The sequence below is a fragment of the Capsicum annuum genome, chromosome 6 (assembly GCF_002878395.1).
Source record: "Capsicum annuum cultivar UCD-10X-F1 chromosome 6, UCD10Xv1.1, whole genome shotgun sequence".
In the NCBI taxonomy this organism is placed as follows: domain Eukaryota; kingdom Viridiplantae; phylum Streptophyta; class Magnoliopsida; order Solanales; family Solanaceae; genus Capsicum; species Capsicum annuum.
Window position 1 is genome coordinate 218,834,052 of NC_061116.1, and position 15,616 is coordinate 218,849,667.

At 33.2% G+C, this 15,616-nt stretch overlaps 1 protein-coding gene across 1 annotated transcript; it reads right to left on the reverse strand.

The window, feature by feature from the left end:
- Positions 1–1,212: 1,212 nt before the first annotated feature.
- LOC107875680 (histone deacetylase 8) lies at positions 1,213–6,261 on the reverse strand. The gene is made up of 3 exons (XM_016722487.2): positions 5,825–6,261; positions 3,589–4,169; positions 1,213–1,956 (listed from the first exon to the last, which is right to left on the reverse strand). Exons 1-3 carry the CDS (start codon positions 6,090–6,092, stop codon positions 1,654–1,656), a joined length of 1,152 nt encoding a protein of 383 aa, XP_016577973.1. The 5' UTR covers positions 6,093–6,261; the 3' UTR covers positions 1,213–1,653.
- Between the last annotated feature and the right edge of the window lie 9,355 nt (positions 6,262–15,616).

Genomic DNA, 15,616 nt, shown 5'->3' on the forward strand with positions numbered 1-15,616 from the left:
TTGTTTCTTTTTCGACCAAATTCCTATTTTGGCTGAATGGGTTGACGAATGTAGCTTGAAGAATATATATTAACAGTTAAAAAAATAGAAAATACCACTCGAGTAGACACGGATGGATAAATTACGTTTATTATCTTAGCCTGGTCTTAAATGGTAGCCTAGTCTTACTCAGATCGAGGGCTAAGAATGAGAGAAAGGGGGGCCACTTTCTCGAGTGAGAGTGAGCTTGTCTGTCCTCATTTTAGTTGGTAGGGGGAACACTTTCTCGAGTGAGAGTTCTCTTTACGGTGAGCTTGTCTGTCCTCATTTTAGTTGGTAGGCATGTTAATAAGAAGGTAATTAACTTCGACAATCATATCCTCCCTCCAACAAATAATGCTCCCCCTTGTGGCAACATGGGGGCAAAAAAGGAAAAAGAGGGATGTGGTTTCTCTCGCTTTTGGCATAGCTGGCCTCCAGTGGAGGCTCGCACGACGGGCTATTAACTCGGTGGTAGAGCGCGTCCCTGATAATTGCATCGTTGTGCCTGGGTTGTGAGGACTCCCAGCCACATGGATAGTTTAATGTGCTCATCAATGCCTGACCCTGAGATGTGCATCATCCAAGGCACATTAGCATGGCGTACTTCTGTTCGAACCAGGGTTTGAAACCAAACTCCTCCGATCCTCAGGAGGTTAGGAGGTTAGATGGGGCGATTCAGGTAGTGTGGAGCGGGCAAGGCAAAGAAGACAAAGAAAACACAAGCACTAGGTATGAAATTCTTTTGAGGTGTTACTCCTGAGTAGGTCCTAACTATTGCGAAAATTAGACAAGGTATAGACATTGGATTGGAAAAATCACCCCAAAAAAACAACAACAAATGGGATGGACAATAAAGGGAAAGTCATTTGCATTTTTGTTCCTATTTTATTTTGTGTTGGTCTTTAATTTTTATCCCTTCTAACACAAAAACTTTTTCGCAAGACATAAATTTATATTTTCATATTATAATATCCTACAGTTATGTCTAGACATAACTTCAGTTTCAAGGAACTTATGCTTTCAATGGGCATAAATTTAATTGCTAAAAGGGCGAAAAACGACGGGCAAAAATCAACCATTTGAGGCAAAATGTGCAGTTTCACAAAATTTGTCCACTGATGAGCCTTGTAGATTGTATACTGTAAATTTTTTAAGAGCTATTTTAAAAAAAAAAAAAAAAAAAAAGTGAAATTATTAAACTTAGTACAGTATAGTGAAATTAAACTTAGTGGCAGTGTGAACCTTTCAACAAGTCACTACAATAACACTACTCAATTAACGTTATCAGGGTCCAACAGGTCAGCTTCAAAAACCAGGCCTGGAGAATGAAAAGAGTATCAAATTACAAAGTGAGAGTGATGTTGTTGACATAAAATCAACTAAAAGGAATGACATTTTAAAGGAGAAAATGATCAAGGATCCTCAGATGGTTGATTCAAAATGAGCTATTTTGCTAGTAGATGTATCTTTTGGAATGATTTCCCTTCGACCCAACAACTTTGTTTCCACCTTAACATCCTCGAGGACAAGAATGTGTAGAGAATCAGGTACCAATACAGAAGTACAATCACTGAGTTGTTGCGACACAGTTTCAAGTGTTTGAGCTCATAAGCAAAACGAAAGAGATCCCAACTAAGCATCTTTAAGAAATGGTACAGCTTCTTTATGATACTTTTTGATAGTTTCGATTATCTTGGTTGGAAATGAATCATCTTCAGGATAATAAGCAATAGGATCAGACAATAGAGGCTCTGAAACATCGAGCACACCTTCAAGAGTGGCGTGCAGACAATAGGCTGAATATGTGACATGGTATCCACCTTCTTGGACGATCAAGAGCCTTCCATTGCTATACTTGTCTGCCATGCCACGAATTGTCCGACCAATCTCTCTGTAACCTTCCATTGTCAAGCATTGTCTTCCATTTGAATCAAACTGAAATGCAAGTTGAGTGAAAGAAGCTTTTTTAGTTAGCAGAGTATGACAGATCTATGAACTAAGCAAACCACCACTCAGATTTATCACCATGATGCGTATAAAATTGATGATTGCATCTCAAAAAAGTTAACACCAAATGCATGGAACTTTGGGAACCAATATTCACATCTGGAATTTGACATCATCAACAACAAACCCAGTGTATTCACATCTGGAATTTGACATGCTGTGGTAATTTACATTCATGAAGAGCGATATGGGAAAATTCTAATCCACATCAACCAGGGGCGGAGCCAGCCCTTCGGTAGGGGGTTCCCCTACGACAAAAAAATCTATCATTTATACATGATTAAAGTTAATTTTTATGTATCTATAGTAGGTGTTGAATCCCTTTCGGCTAGGTTTTCTTCAAATATTGAACCCCCTTAGTTGTAATTCGGCTCCGCCTCTGACATCAACTGTGCAAAATTAGATGCCAGTTTCAGATTGCAGCATCTGGGGTCTTAATTATCAGCAGGGAGATGGAAAGGCACTTCTAGCCAAGGAAATGCAATAGAAGTATGCCAAACGAGGTGCATGTAAAATCAATGTGATTAATGGATGGTTAGCTGCAGAGATTGGTTAGGCTTCTGTAATGAAAGTCTTAAGACAATTCGGCATATTCATGGGAGAGAAGATAAACCTGCTGCATTTTTATCGTCTAATACACTAGGGCCAGGATGAGAAAAATAAGTATAGCTAAGAGACAACCATGACTAGTGGAATGGACAGACATAAACCAGTTTTGAGGTCTAGTTTTCCTAATAACTTCGACGCCTGAATTTTCAATAAGCTCATTACTTTAGTATATCCTTAAACTTTGGCCTGCAGTTACAATCATTAATAAGAAGCAGGACGTTTTGTATATTATATACGATTGTAGATGGCTATGGACAAATATATACCAAAAAACTACAGATCTAAACTATGCAACATAGTAACATGACAGTAATGTAACGATTACCATTCGGAAAAAGTGCTTCCAGTTATCCTACTGACCACAAACTGAACAACCAAGAAAGTATCTTTAAAGTAGAGAAGTCAAATATGGTGCACATAGTGCATACAAGTATCATGATTTGAAAAACTCTAGCTTTTTTGTTTGTTAAACAGACTATCGGTGAATATTACTAGTCACAAGGACTGAAAAGAAGTTTAACACTCTGCTGAATAACATTTTATTTTTCAGGGTCAGCAGAATCTAATCATACATTTTAGTTTTTCTTTTGGGGTACATTGAGTAATACTAAAAAATAGATATTAAAATCTTTCATAAGCTACATTGCTTGTCGCATGCAACCTCAAATCTTGAGATTCTGCCAAGACAAGTTTTTAGTACGCCACTAGCGAATGAGCATTTCATTGACATTCCTGCAATAACTTTGATGTATGGAAATGTAATAGCACTTACATTATCAGAAGCATTTATGTGGGTGTTACTAATCACTAATCGACAACTATTATGTTTGAATATGCCTTTCTCACAGTTTAAAGATGATATTGCATTGATTAACGAACTTCACTCCACAAATACCTTTCAACTTCATCACAAAATACAAAATTTGAACTGCAATAAGATAATGCACTTACAGCACTTGAGTCCTGCCCAACAACCAAAACCATCATATCAGGCTCAAATTTCTCGATAGCAGGAACAACTAAATGTTGCATGGCATAACCATACCCTTTGTCTCCAGTTCCATTTGGCAAAGGTATATTGAGGTTATACCCAAAACCTTCACCTTCACCAAGCTCATCTATAGTTCCACCCTGTGGATGAGAAGGGCCCCAAGAACCATGATTCATATGAAGGGAAATAGTAAGAACCTTATCAGAACGATAAAATCCTTCTGCTGTTCCATTCCCGTAATGAACATCTATGTCAAGGACAACAACTTTCCTACAGCCACCATCCAAAGCCAGTTGTACAGCTAGACCGGCATTGTTAAGGAAGCAATAGCCATCAGCTTGAGTAGGTTGTGCATGATGACCAGGTGGCCTGACCAATGCATACGCAATTTTCCCTTGTCCATCAATTATATGCTTCATAGCTGATAATGTACTACCAGCAGCAAGAAGTGTAGAATCCCATGACCCAGGATTTAAGAATGTCCCTCCACATAATTCTTTTCCGCCATTTCTATCAGCTTCAATTAGTTCGTTTACATATTCTGACAAATTGAAAATGAAAAAGCTGAGAGGCTTAAATTTTGCAATGAGAATATATTCCAGAATAGGGTAGGATTTATAACCAAAGCCAACTCTTGATAGAATAACGAAATACTGTTTCTTCGCAAGGTCTTTATTTACTTGAGAGTAAATTCAATATTGCTACAGTATGTTCCATCATTTTGTGATCAATTGGGAACTGGGTTGGATGGAAAGCAACGATAAGTAAAGATTAAACAATTTAAATCAAGCATGCGTTATTTTACTTTCTTTCTATTCCTCTAAACCAATTAAACCCTCTCTTCGTTCAATTCCTTCAAAAAATCAACTCCTATTTTCCTCGTGTTCTTTCAAACCAATCAACCCCTTCCTTTCGTCCAATTCCTTCAAAATAATCAACACCTTTTTTCCTCTTGTTCCTTCAAATCAATCAATCCATTAATCTGGTTATGATGTGCTGTCTTTTCTTCTTTCTCCATAATTTCGTTCTTTTAAACCATATTGAATGAGCTATGATGCTATCCATGGTTTGGTATTATCATGGTAATTAACTTAATGATCTTTCAGCGTTAAGAATTACCACACTCAGAATGAGGAGAAAATTCAGTTTCTCAATTAGAATGGTTCACTCCCATTGTCTCAGCATAATTTGCATTTCTATGCTTAAACTTCACACCTCGGCAAGGTTTCTACAGCCATCAACTAAGAACAACTTCCACATACACTCAATTTCCTCAAGGACATTTTTCTTCACAACCCCGAATCCTTTAGTATAAATGCCTAAAGTTCAAGCTTTACCAAAAAAGATTGAGGCTTTCACTTCCCAATAGTCCAACAAATAAACTTTGGCCTTCATAGATGTTAATTTTTAACCCCTTGAAGGGCAGCCCGGTGCACTAAAGCTCCCGCTATCCATGAGGTTTGGGAAAGGGTCGGACCACAAGGATCTATTGTATGAAGCCTTACCCCGCATTTAAGCAAGAGGCTATTTCCACGACTTGAACTTGTGCCTCTGATCACATGGCAACAACTTAACTACTAGTTACTCCAAGACTTGCCTTCTTTGATTTTTTAACCTTCAGAAGAAAGGAAAAGGTCGTAATTGTTAACAGTAAAAAGTTTGCTTTGAATAAATCTTTTAATGCTACCTAACAAAAATTCATGATTTCACTCCAAAAATTAGTTAACTCATGAAAGAAAAGGGGGGAAAAGATCAAATTCTGAGACAGTGGAGTAACAATCCAGCTCATCGTAGATAGAGCAATATAGTCAACCAAGACAGGTAGAAATCAAATTAAAACCAATCCAAGAACAAAAGAAAAAAAAATTAAAATAACAACATAGCCAGTGAAATCCCATAAGTGGGGTCTGACGAGGGCATTGTTTAGGCACATCATACCGCTAGCGGAGCCAGGATTTTTACTACGACGATTCAAAAGTAAACATGCGAACAAACTGAAGGGAGTTCAACATCAACATCTACTGTATACTCATAAAAAATAAATTTAATAATGTATAAATAGTATATTCGGATGAACCGCTGGCCAAAGAGTAGCTCCGCCACGGAGGTAGAGAAACTGATTTCAAAAGACCCTCGGCTCAAGTGTAGCAAATCAGAAGGAAAAAAATAATCGTGAAAGGAAGTTAAAGTGGGTACCTTGGGTATGGAAAGATAACAATTCAGAGACTTGAGCAGGGCGACCTTGGTGCCAAGTAATGAAAGGTGAAATAGGACCCCTTTTGAGAATGGAACACATATTCTTTACCCTGTCTGAATTTTCAGGGTGTTTTTCTAAGACATCAAGAAAACCAGGGTCCATTCCTGTGTCGAAAACACCTCTTCCTGTGTCATGTTTCAGCATGCCCTCGTCCCAGAATACGTGAATAAGGTTGTCTGCAGGCAGAGCCACCACTGATGAAGCCATGGACAAATTTGAAACTTGGTACAACTTTTGTTTTGTGGTGCTCACTCTTTTTTACTCCAATCTTGTTCCCTGGCTTAAGTTTACTGACACGGTAATGAATACAAAGGAAGATCCCCATTTGATCACAAAGAGGAGTACTCTTTTGTACCTTGTTTGATCTGACAAAAGATTAGCACTTGCCATACCTTAACATGTCAATAATAATTGATGGGGGTATTTTTTTTTTTCATGTCCAGTACCCGCATTGAAGCCCGATTAATTTTAATTCACGCTGCGTATAAGCGCTCCCTAACAGAGTTTTCTACATACCCAGAATCGAATCTTCAACCTCTGATTAAGGATAAAACAGTCGGAATATTTTTACTTTTTCACCTTTATACCTTAATAACTCGACAATAATTATTACAATATGAAATAAAAATCAAAAATTAATTTATTTAAAAAATTAGATTCATTAAACAGAAATGACTTAAGAATAGTACTAAGAAAAAGGGCCATTTACATTTAATAACTTTGAAATTCAATAATTTTATTTTTAAAAATTTTAATGAGTGTGATAATTAGAAAAAACTAAAAAAAAAAAAGAATCTAAAATAATCTTCATTTTATAAGTAGGATAACTAATTTGAAACAAACAGATATAGAAAATAGGCTAAGTAATTTGAAACACATATTAGTACTTTGATTTATGGTCTAAAAACATTTTACCAATTTTTACAGAAATTATTTCACTACGTAAAAAACAAAATTAAAATTAAATTATTTTTAATATTAATAATTTTTGATAAATTAAAAAAAAATCACATAGATTAAAACGGATGAACCAGGGGCTGTTTCACCCTTAACCAGAGGTTGGACGTTTAACCTGCAACAATGGGCCCTGCAACGCATAATTTGAATTAATCGAAACTCTAATACGGACACCAAACACCGAAAAAAAAAAAAAAAAAAACGGACGAACGGAGGAGGAGTGATATTTACTGTTACAAATTTCAAAGCTCAGTATATTGATATTGTTTCAGTAGCATATTGGTTTGGTTCAAGTGTCTTTTTCAAATTGTCATCAAATTATAGGCACGTATGATTTTCTGTTCCTATGAATGTAGCAACATCACAAGTATAGAAGAAAGGACGCCCCTTAAAATTGACATTATTTTTTTAATTGGAAAAGTCTTTTTGGCCCAAATTTGACCGCAATAGAAAATACACATGTTTACACTATAAACTAATTTTATTTTAGATATTTTTATCCTTTTATCTTGAAAGTTGAATATATTTTTTATCTTATTTCCACTACATTGATTGTGTTAATGAGATTAATTATGATTAATTCAAATATGGAAAAGTGTTTGTTTCATGATTTATATTCATTGGTAATTGGGCAAATACGTTTTCAATAATCCTTTTTCTTAGGTAAATATATTTGTTTAAGTATTATTCATATTTAATATGTGTATTTCTGAAAAATATATTAGCTAGAAATCTCTAATTTTAATTAGTATGATTTTACACCTTTTCATGTTAAGAAGAAAATAATTATGTAGAGATATCAATATTTCAATATAATCTTAGTCAATGTTTATTCTTTCATAGTAAGAATTTTATTTGTGACAGTAAAAAACAACCAGTACTATAATTCGCATTTTTTTAGTTTGAACATAACACCCTTGACTCTAGCTATGACTGTTCAAAATCAAATCGAAACCAATAATCTTTAATAATAATTTGATTATGGAATTAATGGTTCGATTTATTGGATTACCAGATGTAAAATATGACGAGTTGTTGTTACTGTAATATTTTATAAATTATGCTTGAAAATTATTTAAATATATACGTTAATTATATTTAAGCGTAATAATTTAAAAAATAATTAATTAGAGATCATTTTAGTAACAAATATAAGTAATAATTCACGATTTATCAAATTGGCGTAATATAGAGGCAAATGAATTGTATAACACTTATTGGTTCGACATATGTGAACTATATGCATGATTTCTATAAGTGTCGATGTTTACCAAATCTAAAGTGTGGTGAGTTGTTGTTATTGCAATATCTTACAAATTATGAATGAGAATTATTTAAATATATATTTTAATTTTATATAAATATAATACTTAAAAATAAATAATTAAAGGTCATTTTAGAAACAAATATAAGTAATGATTCACAATTTATCAAACCGGCGTAACATATGGACAAAAGACTTGTACCATCAATATTCATGTCTCACTCACTTTAGTTCAACATATACGAACTATATGCATGATTTTTATATATGCCGAGATTTATCAGGTCTAAAATTTGTTGAGCTGTCATTATTGAAATAATTCACAAATTATGTGTAAAAATATTCAAATATATAGTTTGATTTTTATTTAACATAATAATTAAAAAAAATTAATTAAAAGTCATTTTAGTAATAAATATAAAAAATGATTCACAATTTATCAAATCGGCATAGCATAAAGGCGAAAGACAATCGACACTTCTGTCTCACTCTTTTTGGTTCAACATATATGAACTATATGCATAATTTATATAATGTGTCGACATTTATCAGTTCTAGAGTGTGTTAAGCTGTTGTTATTGAAATACTTCACAAATTATGTTTAAAAATTATTTAAATATACAATTTACATTTATTTAAATATAACAATTAAAAATAATTAATTGGTGGTTAATATATATATATATATATATATATATATATACACACACACACAATAACAATAACAAACCCAATGTATTCCCACATAGTGAGGTTTGGGGAGGGTAATATGTATGCAGTCCATACCACCACTCCCGGGAAAGTAGTAAGGTTGTTTCCGAAATATGGTAGAAATTATTTAAATATGAAATTTAATTTTATTTAAATATAATAATTAATTATAGATTAATTTGATAATATATATGTAACTATCCGCAATTTATCATATCGGCGTAACATAAAGGCAAAAGACTTGTGCGATCAACACTCATGTCTCACTCTTTTTTATTTAACATATATGAGTAATCAATTCTTATTTTTATTTTCATAATTTTAAAAAATAATTAAGGTAAGTGAAAATTGTGGGATTACATTGGGTATATTATTGTAGGTAAAAATTGAAAAAATTAAATATTTAAACTAAAGTTTATTTTGGTCAAAAATTTATCGATGATCATCTAACATTGAGTTTGTTACATAAAAAATTACTTTCAATCCTTTTTTTGTTACGTAAAATCACATAGTTTTAATAATTATACAAAAATATTTTGCTATTTATCACATAAAAGTATTCCATCTTTAAAATTATCACTCATAATTTATTTTATTATTTTTGCAAAATTTACAACAAAATGAGTATATCAGGATAGAAAAATAGTTAAATTATATTTTTAAAATTTTTATTGATACTACGTTAAAAATAGAAAAAAAAATTTATCCTAATAAATTTATAATACGATAAATTTCTAAAATATATTAATTTATACTATAAATTTTATCCTAATAAATTTAGTATTTGAAAATCAATTTATAATAAACAGCTTATACTATATAAACAGCTAATTGTGTAACTTTGGGAATTATTAATATTATTCATTATTATTATTTCTTGTATAATAATAATAGCCATTTATTATACTATATATTTAAATATAATTTAAATAATATTTTCTTAATACATAATATATGTTCCTTAAATTCATTAATCATTCTTGTATAAATCAATTTTAGTTGTTCAATGAATTTGGGGAATAGAAAAAAGTTATTGCATTGATTAAGAAAATTTAGAGGGAATTTATTTAAGAAAAAACTCACAAGGTTATCTAAGTCTTTTCACAATTGTAGCTAAATTGTGGCAAAAAAATTATGGCCATTTATCACTATCCTTTTTTAATTAGATACATTAATTCATTTTAAACACCTTAAAGTTCGCACCTCAATTAAAACTCCTCCTAATTAAGATGTTTAAGGGGAAAATCAACAACTTACTCCTTTTATTTTTTAAAAATTACTTTCCTTATTTTTCATAATTTAATTTGACTAAATTTCAAATCTAAATTTGATTACATTAATTTTTTAAAATTAAAATATTCAAAAACTACATAAGAAGTACTATAGATTACACTTTTTTTTCAATTTAATTAAGAAATATATTTTGAAATATTAATTGAATTTGTATCGTTTAACTTAAAAAAAAAAAAACAATTAAAAAAAGTCGAAGGGAATACTTCATAAAAAATAAGATGTCTAAGAGAAAAATAGAATTTAATACGTACATTATTTTCTTGTTTTAGTTTAACATGCATCTACAAGAATTTGCAAAACGAACTATTCTTTATGAGTAAAAAGTCAAATTGGAAAACGAACCTTTACCAACACAATTTCTTTGTTGTCTTACATTTCTACCCATATGCTCATTGAATATTTTTAAAACGCCTTCTTTTAAATATGTGGTCACACAATTATCATTTTTTGCCCCACAAAAGTCACAGTTCTAGGCTAAAAACTACATAAACCAAAAATACTAAACTTTCTGAGGGTATCATCGTTGAAATAACTAGCAAATGGTAAAAATAAAAAATTCTTTCAATTTGCTTATACTTTCTATAAATCGAGATGTCAATTATTCCATATCGATCACTTTTAATTCAACATAATAAGGTTGTTATTGTATGTCAGAGAAGTATTTATCTGCTCAAACAATTACTCTTTGCCTTTAATATAATTTCCTTTTCTTTTTCTTCTTCTATTTTCTAACAACTTCATCCTAAGGACGTTTTCTTGACAACCTAACTAGCTAGAATCTAGAAAAGTGGAAATATCTAAAAGGTTTATTAATCCAAAAATTTGAAGTTTATGAATTTCAACTAATTTTAACTTTTTTAAGAAATTATTATATACGCCAAGAGGAATAGATCCCTCGTCAAGGAGGGTAGGCATATTTTGTTTCTATATATCATTGAAACAAGAAATTACTTCGTTATTGAATTCCTAATTAATTTTTTTATATAATTAATAAATTTCTGCACGTGAATATAAAATTTGCACGAAACGTATTGGATTCCGAAATCCCACTCCCACCACTCTGAGAATTCGTTTGGCCATAGATTTGCAAGTAGATTTTGGCAAAATTTGTTTGATCAAAAAATTTATGAGTCTTGATAAAGATCTCAAGATCTCAAAATTTAGGAAAAAAATGATAATTCTCTATCATATAAATATATGTAAGTTAAAATTGAACAAACTATAATTATTAATTTATCATACCGCAAAATATTAAAACCAAACATAACAAATCTATATTTTCATACCATACCATGCTGTAGTATGCAACTCTTACATCAAAGACCAAAATGGGCCAATCTCCATACATTAAGGCAGAGGCGTATCTAGGTGGTCCGGAGTCATCGAATTCACGTGAATTCATGCCCCCCTTCCTATATTATATATAGTATTGTTATATTTTTTAAATAAAATATTTAAACCAAAATGTATGAACTCAGACACGAAGTATTTTCATAATAATACATCATTCCTCTCGAAATTCTGAATATGCTTCTGCATTAAGGATCATTTTAATCATTGTGAAGTTAATTTCTCAAATTGTCACTCAACTTATAGAAATATCCACTAAAGTAACTTTTGAATTTTTTAAGATAATATTACCACTCAACGAACATTTCACCAAAATAGCTTTTTAATTTTTTAAAACAATATTGTCACCTACATATGTATTTCTAACAAGGTGAAAACTAACGAAAAAGTTACACTTTCAATGAAAATTTATTCATGTATGTTTTAAATTTTGTTTTTAGACAAATATCCATTAATTATATAAAATTTATTTAACCTATTTCAAATGTATATTTAATAAAGTGTTTAGACAATCAGCCTTTCATAGTTAAGGCTTGAAGTCATGAAATGGAGTTCACCAGGGATGCCTATTTGGATTAGAATGCCTGGCCTTGACTTCAAATATTGGAGCAAAAAAGGGTTGAGTAAGATTGGGAGTTTGGTTGGTAAACCGCTTACGGTGGACCAGAGTACTGAAAAAAGGTAGGGCTGAACTATGCGAAGTTGCTGGTTGAAGTGGAGATAGACTCGGACCTTCCTGAGCTGATCATGTTTAAGAATGAAAAGGGTAACATTGTGGAGCAAAGAATTACCTATGATTGGAGGCCAGTTAAGTGTAAATTCTATAAGAAGTATGGTCATTATTATGAGGACCAATGTAGAAAGAAAAGTGTGCCACCAGGGGATACAACTACTTCAGCAGGGGAAACGGCCAAAACATATCAAGTTGAGCTCATTAAGCAGGCTCCAGGTCACAACATGAAGCAACCACCAGCCGTGCAGGGAGCAATCAAAATTAAGACACACACCACAAGCCAGAGTGCACAGAATGAGACTAAGGAAACGTGGATCACTCCTGCTAAGTCCAGCCATGGGCACGTCAAACAGCTTATCACTGAATTAGGGAATAAATTTCAGGCTCTCAACCACTCTGAAAGTGTTGTAGATGAAGTTGATGCGGCGGAGAGGGATACAGGTCAGGCCAATCCCAAATGTGAGGATGAAGGGTATACTTAGTTGTAATATTAGGGGGCTTAATGCCCCTAATAAATAAAAAGAACTCAAACTTCTTTGCAATGATGAAAAAATAGGTTTGGTGGGGCTGTTAGAAACAAAAATTACGAAGAATAAGATGGAGGATGTAGCTTCCAAACTCTTCAATGGGTAGAATTATGAGACTAATCTGAAGTGTCACTATAATGGAAAAAATTGGGTTGTCTGGAGGCCTGATTTCTTCCAAATAACCGTACTTAGAAAATCTGCTCAAACGATCTCCTGCAAAGTCATTCATGTACCTTTGTAGAAAACATTTGTGATCAGCTTTGTGTATGCACACAATACAGGGGAGGAAAGAAAGATCTTATGGGATGAAATGAAGAACTTGAATCAGTCAATGTGTGTGCCTTGGCTGGTCTTAGGCGAATTTAACTCAATCTTGAAAGCAAATAATAGAATAGGTGAAAATTCGATAACTTGGGTTGAGACTACGAATTTTGCTACTTTCTTAGAAGAATGTGATTTGATAGAATTACCATATCAGGGTGGAAGGTATACATGGAATGACAAACAAGGAGAACACAAAATTTTCTCAAAGATTGATTGGGTTTTTATTAATGACATCTGGTTGGGTGATATGCCTATTAGTAAGGTCATTTTTTTGCTTGAAGGTATAAGTGACCACTGCCCTACAAAGGCAGTGGTAAATGAAGTAAGACAGGTAGGATCAAGATCATTCCAATATTATAATAGTTAGGGTCATCATCTTTTGTTTCAAGGTGTTGTAACCTACAAATGGAGAGAAAAAATGAAAGGTTGTAAGATGTATCAAGTTGTGCAGAAGCTTAAAAAGCTAAAACCAGCTCTGAAAAATCTACACTCCCAACAGTTTAGAAATATTGTAATGGAAGCTGAGAAGGATAGAGAAACTTTGAAATTGGTACAACAGAGATTACAGATAGAACCCCTTAATGCGCACCTACAGAAGGAAGAAAAGGCTAAGTACCTGGCTTTCAAGAAGTTATCTTATCTTGCAGAGGTGTACTTACAACAAAAAAGTAAGGTAAATTGGGTTAAGCTTGGTGATGATAAGACCAGCTATTTTTATGCAGTAATTAAGCATAGAAAACTGAAGCATGCAGTTACTCAAGTCAGAAATACCCAAGGAGAAATGGAGCATGATCCTCCTAAAATTGCTGCAACCTTTGTGGACTACTATGTGAGCTTGCTAGGGCAGAAGAAAGTAGGTAAAATAACAACAAGTAACTATATTATACAGCAGGGTAATGTACTAAATTATGAACACCAGATGAAGCTGCTAAAGGGGTTCACTAAGAAGGATGTTAAAGAAGCTTTGTTCGGGATTGCAAATACTAAAAGCGCAGGTCCGGATGGTTATGGTAGTGCATTTTTTAAAGCATCCTGGGAGATAGTAGAGAAAGATATAATGGAGGCAGTTCTGGAGTTCTTCAATAATAGAAAGTTGCTCAAACAGTTAAATGCTACAAACATTGTTCTTATTCCCAAAGTTGATTGTCCTGAGAATGCTAGTCAATACAGGCCCATTTCTTGCTGTAATGTCCTATACAAATGCATATCTAAAATGCTTTGTAGCAGATTAAAAGAAGCAGTAGGACACATAGTCGCAGACAACCAGGCTGCATTTGTGCATGGCAGATCCATGGTGGATAATGTGCTTATATGCCACGATTTACTCAGGAACTATGGAAGGAAGACAACACCAAGGTGTTTAATGAAGATTGATCTCTGGAAAGCATATGATATGTTGAGTTGGGAGTTCCTGCAGGAGGTGTTACAGCGATATGGATTTTCGGACAAATTTATTAAGATGATAATGACGTGTGTTACTTCTCCTAAGTACACTATCAAATTGAATGGTGAGGAGTATGGATTCTTTCAGGGTCAAAAAGGGCCGAGACAAGGGGACCCTACTTCACCCTTGCTCTTTGTCCTAGTGATGGAGTACCTGACAAGAACTTTTAATTGCATGAGCTTGCTGCCAGACTTCAAATTCCACCCTATGTGCAAGAATACTAAATTGACTCACTTGATATTTGCTGATAATTTAATGGTATTTTGTAAAGGAGAAGAATTTGCTGTCACAAGAGTGAAAGAAGCACTGGATCATTTTACAGCACAACTGGATTGGAAGCAAACATGGAAAAGTCTAGTATTTTCATAGCTGGAGTAACAGACCATGTGAAATCATACCTGTTGGCTATCACTGGTTATACCTTGGGTGAATTTCCAATTAAATACCTAGGAATGCCTCTAACCTCAAAGAAATGGAATAAGCTTGATTGTTAACAGTTAGTGGATAAGATCACTAGTAGGATTACTACAGGTTATGCCAAGAAACTGTTATATGCAGAAAGGCTGTAAGTATTGAATACAGTTTTATTCTCTATTCACCATTTCTGGGGATCAGTTTTTATCCTCCCTCAGTGTGTCCTTAAAGAAGTTGATAGGAAGTGCAGAGACTATGTATAGGGAAAAACAAAGGCAAACAAGAAGCCTTGCTTAGTCGCTTGGGAAAAAATCTGTGTACCCAAGAAGCAAGGGGGCCTGAACATCAAAGACTGTAGAGTATGAAAAATTGCATCTGTTGGGAAGCTTTTATGGCAAATTGTAGTTGATAAAGCTTCTCTTTGGGTGAGATGGATATATGGAGTGTATATGAAAGATGCAACTATTTTTTGGGAGCATAGGTCACCCCAAGATAGTAGTTGCTATTGGAGGAAATTGAATTCCCTAAAAGATCAAATGAAGGGCTGGTATACTGGGAATGTATATAAGCTAACTGCAAATGGAGCTTATTCCATTACAAGTAGTTATTTGCAATTGATGGGAGCACAAACAAAGTTGAATGTTGCTGAGCTCATCTAGACTGCTGTAGCTCAACCTCGATATAGGATGATCACATAGTTAGCAGAGAAGGGGA

Coding starts and splice junctions, on each gene's coding strand:
- LOC107875680 (XM_016722487.2), bottom strand. CDS start 6,092: ATGGCTTCATCAGTGGTGGCTCTGCCTGCAGACAACCTTATTCACGTA. Junction 4,170..5,824: donor GTTATCTTTCCATACCCAAG/GTACCCACTTTA, acceptor TCAATTTGTCAG/AATATGTAAACGAACTAATT. Junction 1,957..3,588: donor TTGGGCAGGACTCAAGTGCT/GTAAGTGCATTA, acceptor CTTGCATTTCAG/TTTGATTCAAATGGAAGACA.